Here is a 20,425-nt window from a genome sequence, read left to right on the forward strand (position 1 = left end):
TGGGAAAAAAAAAAAAGAAAAAAAAAAAAACAGAAACAAAAAAACCCCTCCTTCCAAAGAGGATTCAACCTGTGATGCTCTGTTTAAAGTAGCTATTTTTAAGCGTCAAAAAATATCTGCATTCCTGGGAAAAACTCTCCTTTAGTCATCCACATGACTGGATTCATTTGGGAATGTGTTAAACTTATTTATTTGCTTCTGCATTTATTGTTAATGAGTTTTTTGTATAACCTACATGTACCCAGCTGCCTGGTGAGATGTCAGGTGCCATCCACGGTTGTATAATTTTTCCTCCTAAAGGAGATGTACAACAGTGTCCTCTAATAGCATTCAAAGATGTTTTTATTCTTTAGCTTAGTTTTAGTTTAGAAGCATCTCTAATCTTTCCAGGCAGTTTAAGTTTGCTCTAAGAAGCAGTTGTCCAGTGCACCTTGTGTTTAAGAAATTTTCTACGCTTGGGGCTGGGCCATTGATGGCTTTGCCAGTGCCCTTCATTTGGGAATCACCATCTAGCTCAAACCCATTCCCATCTGTGGCCAAGAGAGTTCCTTAGAGACTAAAGAGGAGTGTGACACACAACAAAACACTTTAGAGAAGGGACTCACATCAGGTGCATCTCTGATGAGCTTAAGGAATAAGATAAACAACACATAATACACAACAGAAAATTACAGGATAAGTAATGTTCTTACTATGCATTAACGTGAAAAAAAAAATGCAGCAACGATATTTACTGGTCATTTTCCCCAGATGAACTTTTCTTTCTTACCAGAAGGTGGCAAAAAAGGTGCGTTTTAAATTACCCCCACCCAAATGGACAGAAAAAAACTTTTTTTTAAAGAGTAAGGCAAATAACTCTCTCAAGTTAGAAGTTTTAACCTTTAGAAATAGGCAAATATGCGGACTTTTAGGTTCTGTTATTTAATATAGTTACTAGAAATATCTCTAAGAGTGACTAGAGATAATCCCTATTGACATCTATACCACATGGGTTGACGAAACATGTTTGGCTATAAAAAAGATAAACTTCTCTAGAAGCTATCAATATGTGTTATGGGGTCTACAAAAATAAGTTCATTATAATTAGTGGGAAATATTCTAAAGCAACTTAAAAAATAAAAAAATTATATATGCCACTGATTTACAGAAATCCCAATTTGTAGTATAAAAATGTAATTTGTAAGGCAGAGTTCAGTTTTGTAAATTATGTTTTAATGTACTCATCTATAAGATGAAAAATGGAATTGGATGATAACCACAGTCCCTTCTTCTATTAATATAATATATTCCCTGCTTTAGAGATGAGGGAAGAAAGATATATGACTCACCTATGGTTATATACTAGCTAGTGACAAGACTGTCTGTAAAACTCTAGTTTTCTGACCCTTCATCAACTTCACCATCTGTCTTAAAAAAGATGAATTTCCCTAGAAAACTCCATTAGGTATGGCTTCTGCCCATAAGAAAACACTGTAAGTTCACTACAGGTTTGTTTAAAATGGCAAATAACTCAACATGATTGTGGTGCATTTGGAGGCAAGTTTATTTTTAAAAGGAAAGAACTCATCAGGAGTTCTGGGGTCTGAGTCTACGGGGGAAGACTGCCAGGTAAAGAAAGGCCAAATGGGACAATTCCTAGTAAGAGCTGAAAGGTGAGGGAGGGTGGAGGGAGATGAGTACTCCCAGTGCTGAGTTCCATCTAGACAGCAGTGCTGCAGACCCATGGCCCCACAGCACAGGGCAGGAGGACAGTGGGGCTAGGGAGGGTCAAAGACAGCCCATGTCTGACTGGGCCTGGATGAAAATAAAACGAGATGAGTTTAATGGTCTTTGCTGGAGGCTTTACTTGCAGTTTCCACCTAATCCAGCCTCTGACTTCCGATAGCAAATAATGCACTCCAATCCTTTTAATGGCTCATCTCCCTGAAAGCCTGATTTTCAAGTATTGTGGAAGTGAAAAATTTAGAAGTCATGTTGAAAGTCGAGGTTTCTCTTAATAGAAGTCAGATCTATTTTTCAGAATCCTCTGCAGGTGTAGGGCTGTAGAAACTTTAGACATCCGTGGCTTGGCATCTGCAGCGTTCCGTTCTGCTTTTCTCCTTGCTATGGCCAGAGAATGCCGGCCCTTTCTGTAATGGTGGGTGTATTTTGCCAGAAAACTCACATATTTGTGGGTGGAGTCAGTTGGGAGACTGGAGCAATTTTTCAAAAGTCTGCATAGGCCAAACACTGCACGGATTTCCAAGGGGTGAAAAATAATATCTTGGGGGTTAGTAAATTTCCACTGTTTGTAGAGCCAAAGGTGTAGCTTTGGAAACATGGCAAGTAACTGATCATGACAGTGGAGGGAGAGCCTGAAAGCTGGATGAGTGTGTCCTCGAATCCCTCCTTACATGTGCCCTCACTGCATTTCTAAGAGCAGCAGCTCCTCTGTCACCCTAGGCAATCAAGGTCACAGCCTAGGCAAGACTCATCTTAAGTGGCTGCAACTACAGGTATCTACTTAGAACTTGAAAGCTAGGGAAATACAGTTGTCCAGGGAGTTAAGTCAATGCAGAGTAAATGAAAGGCATACACAAAGTCATCTAAAAGAGTATATCTCAATTTGGAGGAGTTCATAAGTTTCTCTAAGGAAGCAATAAAAACCTATTCACACAACCCGCTCATTCCCACCTCTCCTGGTCCCTGTAAAATGTACATATATGCAGCATATAATATTTATCTGCAGTTCAGAGATGCATGGGCCCAGATTAAGACTTAGAATTCATGGCTTCATGAGACAGGATGGCCCTAGGTTAAAGCAAGTTCAGACTGAAAGTGTTAATTCTATTAAAGAAAGAGTGTGAACATTAGAAAGGAGGTTTGTCCGCAGTTGTAAACATAGGAGAAAGAGCCACTGAGGCACAGGCTGCTGATGCTTACCCAGGGACAATCCAGAAGATAGCCCAGGCCAGGGGACATGGACATTCTAGCTCCCTGATCTGGCTTTGCCAGTAGCTTTTGTCTATCTGGAGGACATGTCTTACAGTTTCCAACAAATCCCATCCTCTGACTATGTTATTCACCAAGTAACCCTCTGACTGAAAGTTGGCCTTTTTTGTAGCTCTGCCCATAGGGACAGAGTGTTCTGGTCTTGCCAGTATGAACAGTCCAGTGTGCATGGCAGTCACAGTCCACACTGGAAACAAGTAACTTGGCAATCTGTTTTATACGTCGGTCTCATGAGCCAGTATGAGTTCACTCTTGAGAGTCAGATCCACTGTCAGTGTGCTGGGAAATCTGTTTTTTAAGCCTATCAGGCTGAGGTCTCGAATACCAAAATGCCAGCTGGTGTCTCCTGGCCACACTGGGATGGCCACACACCCTCCCACTGAAATGACCACACTTACCTTTTACAGGACATCGGATTGTCACGTTTGCTCCAAGGGCTGCCTCCACAATGCCTCCAACCATGACAGACAGATGGTTGTGCTCTGGTTTGGTGATATTTCTTTCAACAGACAAGATGACAGGTGCCTCTTAATTCAAAGGGAGCAGGAAACTATGTTAGGTTCAAGCTTTTGCTCTTTGGTAAAACATGTTGTATTTGGTAAGCTTTGTTGAGCCCTTTGAAGGCAGGAGTGGAGTCCTGGTTCTCTCTATATCCCTCAAGATGCACCACAGGGATGTGCACATACATACCTGGAGGTGCTCAGTGGACATATGGACAGATGGATGAACAGATAGAGGGTTGGATGAATTCAACGGTACACTGCAACAACAATATGTAGACTATGAGGATATTTTGGTTTTATAACTAAAATTGAGGATAAATTCCTCTTTGATAATTTGAAAAAGAAGGAATTCAGAAGATCAGAAGAAGCAAAGAAGACAGAGCAGGAATGATGTCTCTGCAGTGCAGCCATGAATGAGTTAATGCAGGGACAAAACACACTGGGGCTTGGGACCACCTGACTCTTTTTCTGGAAGGAGGGATGTGAGATACTGGGGGAGGGGGCTGATGAAGACAGGACAGAAGGTCCTGATCCATTATGTTGTCCCTCATTGGGCCCAGCGTAATAAGAGGTTTTTTCCAATGTAAACATTTACCAAGTGTCCACTCTGTGGTCTGCACCTGGGTACAAGATGAGAAATACCTGGGTACAAGATGAGAAGTATCTCCTCTTTCGATAAGCTCAAAGTGTAATGGTGCAGAAGGAGACGTACACAGGCATTTGCAGTATAAATGCGGTACCTAATCCTTATAAAGTTTTTCTGAATATGGTGCCACAGCCAGGCTGACATGTGGATGCCAGGATGTAACCAGGCTTCAGAGCTCATTCAAAGCTATACTAGAGAAAGCTGAGACAGGTAGGAGGCCACAATTCTTGTTGAGCCTCTTCTAATAAGCTGCATAGGTGCTTGGGCAAAATCTTCCCTCTCTAGGCTTCAGTTTGAATCCCATTAAAAAAATGATTGAGCTAGAAGATCTCTTCCGAGTGCAGTTCTCTCACCCAATGTGTAGTTCAGACCCTACTTAAATAAACTCATTTCAATCTAAAATAGAAAAGCCATTACTATTTAAAGACTATCAATTGCAAGGAGACCTATTTAAAACATTATTTACATCTCTACACTGCAGAAAGTCTCAAGAGAGAAATGTCTGACTTCCCACTTTATGAGACCATGTGGGGTTATTACAAGTGGATCAGAACTGTCTGCAAGAAAAATTCAAAGTTAACATTTAATTCATATGAAGCAAGTACAAGCATAAAATTTGCATGCAAAAATAATACAAACAAGGTCATAAAGAATCAAACATACATTTTAAAATGTTTATTTTCTTTTGGATTTCAATATTTAGTTACCAGATTAATTTATTCACTCACTCAGGAAGCACACTTTGTGCCTGAGCTGGACAATGGCAGTACTAAGTTGGAAAACACACTCTCTTGTCCTCAAGGAGCTCACAGACCTGTGGGAGACACCATTACTATGCAGGGGTGTGGGTATTGAGATAAGGGACTAGTTACCCAGTGGTCTCTCAGTAGCATGTGAGGGTCAGGGAAGCAACATCCCAGAGAGGACGTTTGACAGAGCATTCTCTTACCTTAGCACTGTCACAATGGTTGGTTTCCCTACTACACCATTAGTACTAAGAGAGCTCCTGAAGGGAGAGATCATGATCCCTGAACTTGTTTTATCACCTATGCATAGTTAGTGCATGAATTGGTATTGGTAACCAAGTATTCTGGGGGAAGATAATCTAGGAAGGATCATGTTTGAGGGTTCAAATGTTTCCTTCTCTCCTGGAGTACCTGGGGCAGTGGAAAGCTATCCAGAGAAATGAAAAGATAGGAACGCTTTGGCTGGGAGAGGACTTTGGTTTTCACAGCACATCCTTTGACTCCTGAGGACTTCACAGCAGCTCTACCAGGAATGTGAGTTGTTCTGAGATCGGCTTAGGAGACTTGACAGTTGCAAGGGGGCCTCCCATTCCCCCACAGGAGTTCCAGAACCTTGGAACTAATACTTTCTGGAAAGGAGCTGATGTTCACAGGACAGAACAAGCCCGGAGGATCAAGGCACAGAAAACCAAGGCCTGAAGGCCCTGCCTTGGGAAGGCAGCCAGGGAAGGGACTCAGAAGAATTTTTAAGACATACAGATTCAGGGACCACTTAAAATCAACTAGTCTGGGCTGGGCGTGGTGGCTCACACCTGTAATCCCAGCCCTTTGGGAGGCCGAAGCAGGCAAATCATTTGAGGTTAGGAGTTCAAGAGCAGCCTGGCCAACACGGTGAAACTCTGTCTCTACTAAAAAAAATACAAAAAAATTAGCTGGGTGATTACACCTGTAATCCCAGCTATTCAGGAGGCTAAGGCAGGAGAATCGCTTGAGGCCAGGAGGTGGAGGTTGCAGTAAGCTGAGATTGCACCACTGCACTCTAGCCTAGGTGACAGAGAGAGAATCTGTTTCAAAAAAAAAAAAAAATCAACTCGTCTGGCTGGGACAGTGGCTCATGCTTATAATCCCAGCATTTTGGGAGGCCGAGGGGGTGGATCACCTGAGGTCAGGAGTTCGAGACCAGCCTGACCAACATGGTGAAACCCTGTCTCTACTAAAAATACAAAAATTAGCAGGTCATGGTTGCGCTTGCCTGTAGTCCTCCCAGCTACTTGGGAGGCTAAGGCAGGAGAACCACTTGAACCCGGAAGGTGGAGGTTGCAGTGAGCTGAGGTCATGCCACTGTACTCCAGCATGGAGGACAGAGTGAGACTCTGTCTCAAAAAAAAAAAAAAAAAATCAAATAGTCCAACCTCCTCAGTTTGTAGATGTGAAGTACCTGCTGCAAAACTCAACACTGACTAAACGCTGGGTTCTAATTCCTGAATTCCTGATGCTGTCTCTCTCTACTCACTTTAGTCCATTTGAGCCACAGATATCAGAAACCACAGAATAGGGAGGTGGCGGATGGCTCTCTTGTTTTATTATTTATTTTTAATTTTAATTTTTTTTTAGACACAGGGTCTCACTCTGTTGCCTAGGCTTTAGTGCAGTGGCACGATCACAGCTCACTGCAGCCTTGAGCTCCTGGACTCAAGAGACCTTCCTGCCTCAGCCTCCTGAGTTAGCTGGGACTGCAGGCATGCACCACTACTCCTGGGTAATTAAACAAAATTTTTTTTGTAGAGATATGATCTTTCTTTACTGTCCAGGCAGGTCTTGAACTCCTGGCCTCAAGTGATCCTCCTGCCTCAGCCTGCCAAAGTGCTGGGATTACAGGCAAGAACCACCCACTTTGGCCTCTTATTTTTATCCCAGAACATGAACTTGCCAAATGCAGCTTTGCCTGCAACTTTAGCACCTAAAAATGTTTCTTTATAATAAAAGCATATTTTAATATCCAAATGACATTATCCACCTCCCAGGAAGACACACACTACTTTACAGTTACAACTTCCTGAAGGTGTTTCTCAGGATTGGCAGGTATGCCACTGGGAGGTATATGCAATCTATAAAAGATAATTATTCTTTTCTGTTGGCTGGTGGAACTTTAAAAAATGCAAAGTTCATTAATATCAACACTGCCAATTAAACCCCATCTCATTATTTCCTGATTCTTAGAAAGTGAGCTCCTGAGCAGCCATTTTCAGTGTGGTCCTCAGACCAGCAGCATTGGCATAACCTGGGCACATGTTGAAAATGCCGATTCTCAGACTCCATCCCAAACCTAATGAACCAGAACCTCCGGGGGTGGAGTCCAGCAATCTGTGTTTTAACAAGCATTCCAGATGATTCTGACGGCTGCTAATGAGAACTACTGCTCTAGAATTTAATGTTAAAAACAAATAAACAAAGAACCAGGCATTCTAGGTTTCAACAGTGGGCATTACCTGCATACAGCACAGAAGAACTTTCCACATCTGAACCAAGATGATTAGCTACAGAACATTCATATATGCCTTGTTCTTTCCTTGTAGGATTCTGTATCTGTATCTTCCCAGTTCCATCCAAAATTATTCTGTAGAACAGTTAGAAAGAGGACACATTCATATAACAATTTAACTGACCTAGGGCTACAGTGAGTTGCAGAGAAAGAAGACTGCACCATTATAGGCTTTGGGCTGGCAAAGATCACAGAGGATAATTTTGTCAAGCATCCTGCCTATAAGCAGAGAACTATATAGACCAGGAGGGTGGGGTGTTTCCTCTTGCCTAGGTTAACAGCAATGTTAGAGCTGAACAGTGCTTAGAAATCCAGTCTTCCCATCCCACTTTACATAAGAAAAGACTTTTCTGGTGAACTCAATGCTTAATCTGCCACATTTTTAAAAAAGACAACCCAGCAAACCTATTCATTTGCTGGATGTTAAACAGTCATTTTCTGCCCAAATCCTTCCTAAGAAACTGCAGGTGTGGATTTTCAGTTTGGATTTTCATGCTGGAAGTGATTGGGTTTTGGCTAAGGCTGTTTTGCATTGGATTATGGTCTTATTATTCCCGTATGAAGAAGTTGATTGAGGTAATCATGCTAAGTCTGTGGCATACACTGGATTTGGACCACGCTGTTAAGAATTAGGGCTAACCTGCATGACGAGTTCATTATGGTTTCCCAATTACTGATATTCCCAAAATCCGGTGTGTAAATACTACTTTGAGAATCAGAGTTGGTCAGGTGTAGCCTAACCAATTAGATAATTATTCAGAGATTCAGGAAATATATCTAACGGTGAGAAGAACCTTTGTTATGAAGGGAAGAGTGCTTGTTCTGCTTTTATTTTATTTTATTCTTAATAATTTGAATCTACTTCTAAATCACCCGGATCAGTGGTTATATACTATTTTTCCCCTGCCCCATCTCACTTTATAGATCTTAGCAATATAGACTATTCTGCCCTGTAAATACTGTATGTTTCATCATGAGATGAGCTGTGCCACTTCTTTATTTTCTGTCACTTCATGTTGTTCGTTCTATGCTTCAGTCATAATGAACCCTAACTGTTTCCAGAACCTTCCATGATTTTTCATTACCGTGAGCTTTTGCATATGTTGTTCACTTCACCCCTTTCTGGCAAACTCAGACCCACCCACTGAGTCCTGGATCAAATGTAATTTCCCCTGTAAAGTTTTCACCAATACTCCTAGAGTTATCTTCTGTATCCTCCGGGCTCCTTCTTCTCTGGTTCATATATTTATTTGATGAAATATCGATTTCTTCCCACTAGACTGTGATCTTTTCAAGGGCAGGAACCAAATCTTATTCACAGCTGTGCATTCTCACTGCTTAAACTTTTATATAGCAAGTTCTCAAAAATCTTTGGTGACTAAATGTATGAATGATTAGAATAGTACGAAATAATAGTACAGAGCAATAGTACCAAGAGCATACAAGCCCTGCTGCAACACACATAAGAAATACACAAAAGCGGGCAGAAGTCAAAACAGTGAAAGTGTCTCAGAGCAACAAGAGTATGGCAGACCTCACTGTTGGTAAGGCAAGATTTTCACTGTCAAATCCTGAGGGAGGAGAAATAGTTGGTTAAAAGCAAAAGTCTAACCAGTGACTACACATGAAAAATAAACACACTAAATCATTTTCTTAAATTATTTCATATATATGTTTGTATGATTTAGCAATTCTCAAATAATGCCTTTGTTTTGTAAGTTTCAGCATAACAGTCCAGTGAGAAATCATTGAGATCAGAAATACCTGAGCATGCATGAACCTTACATGACAGGTGGGGCCACTAGGTACCTAGCCTGGATCTGTCCCTGGGCTGGAGAACCACCAGGTTGAATTCTGTAACAGATCTGACCTTGGCCTCTGCTGCGTAATCTTACTCTTAAGTTGAAGTAATAACAAAGTTGATCTTTCTATAGGCACCACCTCTAATTGATCCACCCACAACCTTCTCTTCATAGTTGAGATTTCTTACTCAATTGGCATCCAAACAGTACTCCATGCCTACACAGTTTCTCTCACTGGATAGAGGCTTTCAGGAACATAATTCCATTTCTCAATTACTTCAACTGAAAAGATTTTTAAGATTCAGAAAGTATATGTAAGGATGAGAACCTTTGTTATGTAAAGGGAATTAAACATAAACTGAACAAATTAATTGGGTAAGTTTTGGAGGAAAAATAGAAACGAAAATGGATCTTATTATCTTAAAAATTAAAAACAAAACCTTTTACTGGACATACAAAATTGCTTCTGTTTTGAATGGTTGATCCTTAAAGGATGCACAAACACATCTGAGGAGGATGTACCATGTCAAAACTTCTTTATACAAGCTCCAGGAGTCTCAGCCCGATAAAGTTATGTTAATTCCATTCCATCAAGTCAATCTATTTAAAATGAACTCAATTCAACAAATATTTATTTAGACTGACCAGGCTCCTCTATATCACTGTAGTACTTATATGGCCATAGGTCAACAGATCACTTCAACCTCTCAGCCTCTATTTCCTTACAATTTATACAATGGATTACTGAAACAAGTTAGCAGTTTTCAAAGTGTGGTCCATGAACCCCTAGAAGTCCATGAGGTTAAAGCTAGTTTTGTAATAATACGGAGCCATTAATTTGCCTTTTTAAAAACGGTACTGACCTTTGCACTGAGAGTGCAAAGACAGTGTTGGTAAGACTGCTGGCACCTTAGCATGAACCAAGACAGTGGTAACGGAAGTGTGCCAGTAATCACTGTATTCTTGACTACTATGTTTTACTTGCTGAAAAAAAAATGCCAGTTTCCCTTAAGCATGTCCTTAATGGCCGGGCACGGCAATGCATGCCTGTAATCCCAGAACTTTGGGAGGCCGAGGTGGGTGGATCACTTGAGATCAGGAGTTCAAGATCAACCTGGCCAACATGGTGAAACCCTATCTCTACTAAAAACACAAAAAATTAGCTGGCGGTGGTGGTGTGCACCTGTAATCTCAGTTACTTGGGAGACTGAAGCAGGAGAATCACTTGAAACCAGGAGGCAGAGGTTGCAGTAAGCTGAGATTGCACCACTGCACTCCAGCCTGAGTGACAAAGCAAGACTCTGTCTCAATAAAGAAAAGAAAAAAAAGAATGTCCTTAATGAAGTAGTAAAAGATATTAATCTTACTAAATCTCGACCCTTGAGTCCATGTTTTTCATATCCCATATGACACAATGGGAAGTACACACAAAGCACTTCCACTGCATGCTGAAGAACTAATAGCTTCTTTCATGGAATATGATTTTCACTTGAATATGACAAAAAAAGTCCACACTATGATTTAAAGTTGGGTATTTGGTAGATATATATTTTTTAAATGAGCTGGCCAATTCAATGACACAACTGACAGTATTTGTTGCCAATGATGAAAAAGTTTTGATGTGAAAATTAGAATTTTGGAAAACTGGTATCCACCACTGTAAGCCTGACAGCTTCCCAAAACTTAAAGATTTTTTTTGATGAGATACATGGTGATTTTTTTTATGTGTATTTTTTTACATTGCATAATGAAATGTACCAACATTTGGAAGGTCTGTATCACTCAGTGAGCCAATATTTTTCAAATGACCAATTTATGGTGTTACAAAATCTTGTATGGGTAAAAAATCTATTCAAAACGCAAGAAAAAAACAGCAGATTTCATTAAACAGAGTACCAACATTTCATTAATATAGTTTCAGATTGCACATTTCAACTAACCTTTGAGAAATTACCCTTTGTCTAGTTTTAGTGTAGAATTAAAGAGTATCCACAATTATCTCAAGATATTAAAATATTCTTTCTCTTCCAGCTAACACATTTGTATAACACACATTTCTTTTCTCCATATACTTGAACTAAAACAACATTTCACAACAGATGCGGAAATAAGAATCCAGCTGTCTTCTTTTATTATGCCAGACATTAAAGAGATCTGCAAAGATGGAAAGCAATTCCACTGTTACCAGTAATTTTGGTGGTGGGGGGATGGTTTTCAAAAAATATGTTCTTGGCCGGGCGCGGTGGCTCAAGCCTGTAATCCCAGCACTTTGGGAGGCCGAGACGGGCGGATCACGAGGTCAGGAGATCGAGACCATCCTGGCTAACCCGGTGAAACCCCGTCTCTACTAAAAAATACAAAAAATTAGCCGGGCGAGGTGGCGGGCGCCTGTAGTCCCAGCTACTTGGGAGGCTGAGGCAGGAGAATGGCGTAAACCCGGGAGGCGGAGCTTGCAGTGAGCTGAGATCCGGCCACTGCACTCCAGCCTGGGCGACAGAGCGAGTCTCCGTCTCAAAAAAAAAAATGTTATTTGTGTGAACATGTTATGGGCCCATTATTTTTTCTAAATAGATTAATGCAGATATTTTCAGTGTTTCTTGGTTTTAATATCTAGTGAAGTAAATAGCAACAGATACAACTCACATTTATAAAAACTCTTTAGGCTCCTCAATCATTTAAAAATTTTAAAGAGTCTAAAACCAAAAGCTCTGAGAACTGCTATGTTTTAAAGTTTATTCTACTTCTAAAATTTTATTGTACTCTTGTGTTCAGAGTTCTAGCATTAAAAATTCAAAAATTATATTTTTTCTACCTTTTTAAGATATAGCCTAATAATTTATTAAAAGAACTGAATTTAACCTAAGTTTTTTCTGATGTTTCACATATGAGGCTCAATGCACAAAAGACATGATAAAAGTAAAACTTGCATTTTGAAAGCACCTTATGATATGCAAAACGGTTTCACATCTGCTGTGTTATCTGTGTCTCTTAACAATCTCTAAAGGCAGATAAGGTACAGCTGGAGCTCTTAAATGTGAATCAAAAGAAGGCACAATGACTATAGTCCTCTGTATACAAACAAGAAGATTTGAAGACAATAAAGAATGCAAAAGTAAATTAGTATCTGTTATGTAAAATAAAGGAAATGTGACATTTTTACACTGGCATAGATAGAGATCAGAATAATATATGACTTAATATTGTGTTTTGAACATCTCAAAACACTTTTATTTTTGGATTGTATGACATTTAAAAATTACATGATAATAGAAAACTACTTCAGATACCCAAGCTTTCGACTAAGGCTACTTATTTGTGTGATACTCAAATACCACTGGCAGTATTCAAGAGATATGGCCCTCGGTTCTGACTGGCCATGAAGTAGTCATGGGATTCTGCTTCTCAATGACGTCATCAGAAAGGTTAACCCCTGCCCCTGCCAACCTCATGGGGCTGATGTGAGCTCAAATGAGATACCATGTATTGTAGACATGGAAGAGCTCTGTAAATTCTGATTTGCAGCTCCAACATAATGTAGGATTACTGCTAGTAAGCTTACTTTTAAAATGCTCTTATATTGATTTTATTTTTAAATGCTAAGTGCTGAGTAAAGGGGGAGTGTACACATGCTTAAACTTAGTCTTGCTGGATCCAGTCTTATATCACACCTCTATAATAGTGATCGGGATGATATGGCTGTTGAATTTAAAAATTCCAACGCATATGTCAAAAACACACCCTAACATTTTTAAGTTCCTTTCCTAAAGAATCCTGTTGGAAACACATGCCTAGGAGAGGAATTTGAAAATATTTTCAAGAAAACTGGAATAGCCATTAAGAAGGTAGTGCAAAAATGAATACTGCATTCTTATTTTACTTACTTCACTGAGGGCTGTAACAAGGTCCCATCCTTGGTCCATGTATATGTGGCCTCACCAGGGGTAATAAGGTCGCACAGTATATTGATGACCTCTGTCCTTTTTGTAATGTATACTGTATTTCCAATCCTGGAATTTATCGTTTTATTAAATGAAATTGAGGGAGGTTGGCTTTGCCTCATAAGAACAGGTCTTTTCGGCTTGAATGTCAGCTTGCCTGAGTTTTTTGCATTCGAGCTTTGGGACACACTTCCTGTTTCCCCCCTGAGCTGAGCAGCAGGAGGCGTCTCTTCCTGGATGCCCCACCACTGCATGTGTGTTGGCTGTGCCTTGGCTAATTCGGCCACCAGCTGATATATTAGTTGGGATGCAAGATCATCGCTGACCTCTCCGGTTTCCATGAGCTGACTCATGTTTCTTATCAGCTCATCAAACTGGGCTGTATCCATGCTATATGCTCCTTGTTTAACTGCTGCTTCAAACTGCTTATTCTTCAACTCCCAGGAGTTGGTGTTTCCTGCAGAACTGCTGCAGTGGCCTAACAGAGCTCTCAAGAAAGGCTGGTTACTAATGTAGTCATCATCCAGATAAAGGTCATTTTTGTTATTCCACATTTGCCTCATTTTATGCCATGTGACTCCCAAACTATTGGCTTCATTGTGGTCCATCCCAGGATATTCCCTCATAGGCTCCCTGAGGGTTGGGCGTGCGATGAGCCGGTTGTCAGTACCAATGAGCTTGAGCACAACGGTTTCCTGTGCAGAGCCTGCAATGCACCGGTACACGCCAATGTCAGGGGTGGCAAGACTGTGGATTTTTAGTGAGCCTGACTTGGTGATGCCAAGCCGTTTGGAGTTCTGCAGGCAATGGCCATCCTTCTCCCACTGGATCAGAGATTTCTGGAATCGTCGCACTGGGCACTTAATAATCACGGATGTGTTGGGCAGCAAATAGGCTCTGCTACCAATGGTCAGGTTAATACGCTTCTCTTCCCTTGTCTGAATGTAGACTCTCTGGACACTGAGGATCTGAGGACCCTGCTCACCAAGTTTTGTCTTCATCTCTGATTTGATTTCTCCAGGAAAAAAAAGAAAGAAAATACAAGCAAACATCTAAAAAATACAGACTTTTTGACAGTAATCTTTCAAGGCTGCTACAGGCTAACAAATGTTATCTTTTTTTTACCATTTTAAAACATTCAAGAATCAAACCATGAATAATATTATACATCCACAGATTGCGGTAAATTTCATAACTATCTAGTACTTTAGTGGCAAAGAATGCAAGTGTGGGTGAGTTGCATGAAAATGTGTAAGTTATTTGACAAAACCCTGGCTTTGGGAGGCATGAGGTTAAATGATTTGGTGAAATGTAGGGAATAGTTATTTCTAGATTTGAGGAATATTTGTTCTAGGCCATGCTTATATAATGGCTCTATAATTACCCAGCCTCTGGGTACATGTTTCCATCAATAAGGGTCTGATATGTCAGGTCTCTATCTGGCAGAGAGGCCCTCTGGCTTAGAGCCATAGGTACCCCAAATCTGAGGGAGGAAGTGAGAGTGGGAATGTGAGCGAAATATTTGAACAGTCTGAAAGGAGGCTGAGGTTGGCCAGCTGCAGAATATAACCCAAATATGTCAATTAAGCTAGCATGGGGGTCTGAGGAAGCAATGGGGAGCCGTGATCAAAAAAGAACAGGTGGCATAGGCAGTTTGAAGCCAGATAAATCTGAGTTTGAATCTTAGCTCTGCCACTTGGACAAATTCTTTCATCTCTCGAAGCCTCAGTTTTCTCACCTGTGAAATGTGGATAATATTAGTGCTTTCATTGGGAAGGAAGTGAAAATTAAGTTGGATTGTTTATATCAAGTGCACAGCACAGTAGCGGGCACATAAAGAGCTCTCATACATAACTGCTGTGACTACTGACCTGGTGACAAGGGTAGGTGCAGCCAATGAACAGCAGGGCAGACTGAGAGGGAAAAGGGATGGGGTTTGCTTTCACCTGTTCCTGGGCATCAACTCCTCTTAATGGGCTAGGCCCAAAGACAATACTTCTCAGATTCTGTCCCCAAGAGAAGTATTTCTCTCCCTTGTTTCACCTGAGGGAAGACTCAATGTGTTCTGGTAGGCGTGGGAGAGGGAGGACGGTGATATGGGTGGAAGTCTGGATCCTCTTTGATGATGTATTTAGGTTCCCGAGTAGATTGTAGAGTGTAGGATGGAGAACTTGGAAGCACTAGTGAGTGGCAGAAGAGATGCTGGACTCATGTCAAGAATATTGCTGGATTTAGAAGGTCATGCAATTGGGACCTCATTTACCTTGTGGGACCCCAGTTACAGGTCCTCCTTGTTGTAGCACAGGCTGGGAGAAGGAGCAGATTGAGACTCCTCTTTCATAGTCTTCTCAGCCCCTTGGCACTGGCTACAGTGTGTTTATTGGCACCCTGATAACTGAGAATAACTGAAGTCTTCTTGGGCTGCCTACTGGGGTTTCGTGGTGTCAACAGGTTCAGGGAAACAACAGAGATGAACCCATAATTTCTGTGGTAGAGAATGTTCTTGGTGAAAGACATGCATAATTTGTTTGTATACAAATTCCATACAGATGCAATTGGTAGGTCAGGCCTATTAGTCTCAGGATGGGTCCAGGGTTCTGCTTGAAAATACTGTTACATCATCTCTAAGTGGAGCTGGTGGCCTGCCACATACAAACTTTTACTTGTTGGGAGATAGAGTATCCACAGAGTATGTCAAATGGCATCAGCCAGTTAAGGCATGTAAATTTCCCCTTATTTGGCTAGAATACCATTTTGAACTTTCTACTGTTCAACAATCAAAAGCTGAAAAAAATGTGTGGAAGACTCCCTGTTAAATTTATAGTCAATCCATTACTATAGATAACATAGATGGTGGTCAAAATACTAAATCTTCGTGGCAAGGGCTCAATCAACCAAATGTGTCTGGCTGTAGCACTGGAACAGGGTCTTGGAGACCTTCTACAGCACGAAGTGTTACCCCCATAGTTGTTCAATTATGGACAAGTCAGGCGGTTACTGGCAGAGTGGCCTGAGCAGGTGAGAAATGGTCATGGGGTTCAGGCAGAGGTTATTTACTAATTCCTTTTTTTCTGACTATATTTTAAGAACCAGTATGGACATACTAGTATGTGCAGGTTCAATATCAACTCTGACCATAGATGTTCTAAAAAAATGGCTCTCAAACTTTGCTATTTGCTAGAATCACCTGTTATTGTTAGTATTCATTAATCTCAGTATCCCGGGTCCCATCCCCAGAAATTCTGACTTATGGGGAACAGCCAAGGAATCAGAATTTTTTAAAGTTCCCCAGTTGACTGAAATCTGCAGCCAAATTTGAGGACCATTGCCCCAGCATGTACCACTGATTTAAGCCAAAGCAGTAGAGAAAGGCACTCCTGACCTAATTTCTTTCACTGAAAGACAATTTGATAGGAAGCTGCTGGTCAAGAGGGAAGGGAAAATAGGAAGCAGCATCTGTGTTGTCTGTGAGCACATTCCAGTCTTCACAATGTCCAGTGTATTCTGCAAGAGGATCATGGGAGGGTTTCTTTCTGGTTTTAGCATCAGGAATCATTATACTGTACTCTGAGTAATTAGCTCATTTCCTATCTAATGAATACTAAACTATGTAACTGGCAAGGCTGCCTTTTTCAAGATGGCTGTTATAGCAAGTTTGGAGCCAAATTAGTGCCTACATGTAAAAGGAATATAAAATTCAAGATACGATCACATATTAACATTGTTTGTTCTCCTTTTTTTATTACTCACCTGCTTCTATTTTAACTAATCAGATTGCATGTTATGAACACTTAGAAGCGGCCTACTGTTGTAACAAGGCAGAGTATGCCTACCTATGTAACTATCATTATTATTTAAAAAGATGCAGGTGGCCACTGTCTGGCTATGGGCGTTTCAGTGGTAGACAACAGAAAAAATGGATGTGCACATGGATGGCTTTGTAACTCACTCTTCTCAAGCAGAGCATAAACTGTGTTCAGTCAAACTTTTGAATTAACACAACTGAGGAATGTGTGGAGATCGACTGTTTCAAGGTAGCAGTGGCTGCTACAGATGGGGTGGAAGCTTGAATGTCCTTGCTCTCACTGGGATGGTGCGGAAGCCCATGGGGAAACATCTGGCTAAACAGCTCAAGCTGTAGATGACCTGAGACTAACATCAGGTCCACAAAGCATCCTGGTGCCCCGGGACCAGCAGGGAAGTGGGTTCCAATGATGCTCAGGTCCACTGGTACCACATGTCCCTCAGCTGAGCTTGGGGCTTAAAGTTGATGAGATTCTGACCCTTTCTAAGGTAGGCCATGAAGCCTCAGGTGGTGAGCAGTGCGTAGCCTTGGTGAAGAGCCTGCCCAAATGGTGGGGTAAGCACAGGAGAAGCCCAGCTTTTCCCTCTGGCTGCATGCCCATTTATTGGAAGGCAGGCCTTGTGGTCCCAGCTGGTCCTTTTCCCAACTCTGTTTTGGCCATTGCTCACACTAGGGTATGGGGCAATTTGACTGGCAGATGTGCCTGGGGAGTAAACTGGGATTCCAGCTAGAGATCGAAACTCATAGGCTCTGCCAGGCTGCCAGGTTCCACAGTTTGAGTCAATTCCTCTCTTGGGGCTCCTGTGAGTTCCTTGAGAGAAGTGCCTGGAGCATGGCATCATCGAACATAGTTCTTGGGCAAGAAACTGGTCTGGTTTGGGGTGACCCTCCTCTCTCATCTAGGGATGCTCCAAAACAGCAACACTGGCCAAGCCTGATTAGGCAGGGGCATCATGCACTCTGCAGACAGTGACCAGGTACCAACTGCAGCACCCTCCTGAACGGGCTGCTGGGCTGTGCGAGAGTATCAACCCATCCCTCCACCTCTCCCACTGTGCTAGATGTGAGAAATGCCACATTCTAGAAAATGAAATGAGCTTTCTTCTGTAAGTCCTCTTTCTGGGTCTTTGTGTCAGCCTGCCACACCCAGTCAAGGCCAGTTCCGGGTGCCCAAGGCCATCTATGGCCATGGTCTCAGCTCCTTGCTTGCTGAGCCCTGCCTTTACTCTAGTTTTCTACCCCAAGCCATCTGGCTGGATATTTCTGCGTGGTCTTGGCAGCATTTGCTCTGGCCATGACACAGCATCAAAACCTTCCTATTACCCTGCTGGAACCCTGGCCTCTCAGGAACCAGCCCTGAATATGACTGTTGGACTTGTGCTGGTTTCCACTCCTCCCAATAGGAGTAAAGATCTGACAAGCTCATTTGAAGCTGTGCTAAGAACCTGGGCAAATACTCTGGATTCTCTTCAGGCTTCTCTGAACTGAAGAGGAGGCTGCCAGGGATGCTGTGGGTGGATTCCAAAATGAGCAGTGGAGGCCCTTGAGGCCCATGGAGGCCCACCTACAGTAAATTCAGGTTGTTTCTGTGGTACTCTTCCACCAATTTCAGTCTGGCTTCTGCTCCCAACACCACACTAAATGTTACTTGGAAAAGACAACCAAGGGCCCTCTAGTGACGAATTCAATGCCTTCTCTTCAATATTCTTACTTGACTGTCTTAGGGCATACGGCACCTTTAATCACTCACTTCATGAAGAAGTCTCTCCTCCCTAAGTTTTTTTTTAACCTTTTTTTTTTTCTGGTCCTTTCTGACCACCATTGCCGGTACCCAGCTGGCTGTTTCTACCCCTCAGGTGCCAATGCAGGGCCACTTTCTCTCTTGCTCTATGCTTTTCCTTGGATGATTTTGTAGTTTTAACTAACAACTCTAGGTTAATGCCTTCAAGTTTATCTGTCTAGCCTAGATCTCTTTCTGGAACTCCAGACCTAATTGTCCACTTCTTGCTGGAAATCTCTTCCAAGTCCCTCAAGTTTAAATGATCATAATCTAAACCAGCAGTCCCCAACCTTTCTGGCACCAGGTACTGGTTTCAAGGAAAACAGTTTTTCCACAAACCAGTTGTGGGGGCAGGGTTTGGGGGCTAGATGGTTTTAGGATGAAACTGTTCCATCTCAGATCATCAGGCATTAGATTTTCACAAGGAGCTGCAACCTAGATCCCTCACATGCACAGTTCACAATAGGGTTTGTGTTCCCATTAGAAGCTAATGCCTCTGCTGATCTGACAGGAGGTGGAACTCAGGTAGTAATGCCTGCTTGCCCACTGCTCACCTCCTACTGTGCAGCTCAGTTCCCAACAGGCTACAGACCAGTATCCATCCGTGGCTTGGGGGTTGGGGACCCCTGAACTAAACACGTTATATGCCCCTCACCCTATCGCATCCCAATTATTCTTCTCTTCTTATATTCCCCAAGTTAATGGCATCAACTTCTGCTAATTTACTCAGGCGGGAAACTAGGGAATCATCTAGATCACGGGTCCCCAACCCCCTAAGCCCCTGTTAGGAATCTGGCCTCACAGAGGAGGTGAGTGAGGCCAGTGAGCTAAGCTTCATCTGTATTTACAGCTGTTCCACATCACTGCCATTACTGCCTGAGCTCCACCTCCTGTCAGATGAGTGGTGGCATTAGATTCTCATAGGAGTGTGAGCCCTATTGTGAACTGTGCATGTGAAGGATCTAGGTTGTGGGATCCTTATGAGAATCTAATGCCTGATAATGTGTCACTGTCTCTCATCACCCCCAGATGGGACCATCTAGTTGCACGAAAACAAGCTCCGGGCTCTCACTGACCCTACATCATGGTGAGTTGTATAACTATTTCATTACACATTACAATGTAATAATAATATAAAGAAAGTACACAATACATGTAATGTGCTAGAATCATCCCAAAACCATCCCCCACGACCAGTCTGTGGAAAAACTGTCTTCTATGAAACTGGTCCCTGGTGCCAAAATGGCTGTAGACCACCAATCTAGATTTCTTCCTGTCCAGTGGCATGTTGGCCCTGCCTCTCCCTGGATCACAAGTCAGTGAGACTGCTAGCAACTATTCCCGACTCTGTATTCAATGACAACACATTGGTAGCTGGAAACCAGCTATGGTGGGAGTATTTACACTATGGAAATAGGTGACCACAACAAATGATAGCTACCTCTCCCCACTCACCACCCTACTGCCGAAGCTAGCTGTTCAACATTCACAAACGCACCATGGTCCCTGCCTATAGCTCCCAACTCTCATCAGGGATCAGGAATTTAGATGACACATCTGAAACGTCGTTAGAATTCATCCCCTTTGCTTCTACTCTCATGCTGTCTCACCAAGATATTGCCATATCCCCTTCACTAGACTCCCGGCCTTACTGTCATATTTACCCAATATA

At 42.1% G+C, this 20,425-nt stretch overlaps 1 protein-coding gene across 2 annotated transcripts in view; it reads right to left on the bottom strand.

Annotated features, from left to right (window-relative positions):
* Positions 1–20,425, bottom strand: part of ADAMTSL3 (ADAMTS-like 3) — a 418,202-nt gene that overhangs the window by 49,190 nt on the left and 348,587 nt on the right. For both annotated transcript variants that reach the window (XM_011953860.1, XM_011953859.1), the window contains exons 21-23: positions 13,112–14,183; positions 7,376–7,503; positions 3,390–3,518 (exon numbers count right to left, since the gene is read on the bottom strand). In XM_011953860.1, coding sequence (XP_011809250.1) covers positions 3,390–3,518; positions 7,376–7,503; positions 13,112–14,183 — 1,329 coding nt within the window. The remainder of the gene's footprint in view (positions 1–3,389; positions 3,519–7,375; positions 7,504–13,111; positions 14,184–20,425) is intronic.

Source organism: Colobus angolensis, unplaced genomic scaffold (assembly GCF_000951035.1).
Source record: "Colobus angolensis palliatus isolate OR3802 unplaced genomic scaffold, Cang.pa_1.0 Scaffold376, whole genome shotgun sequence".
NCBI lineage: Eukaryota > Metazoa > Chordata > Mammalia > Primates > Cercopithecidae > Colobus > Colobus angolensis.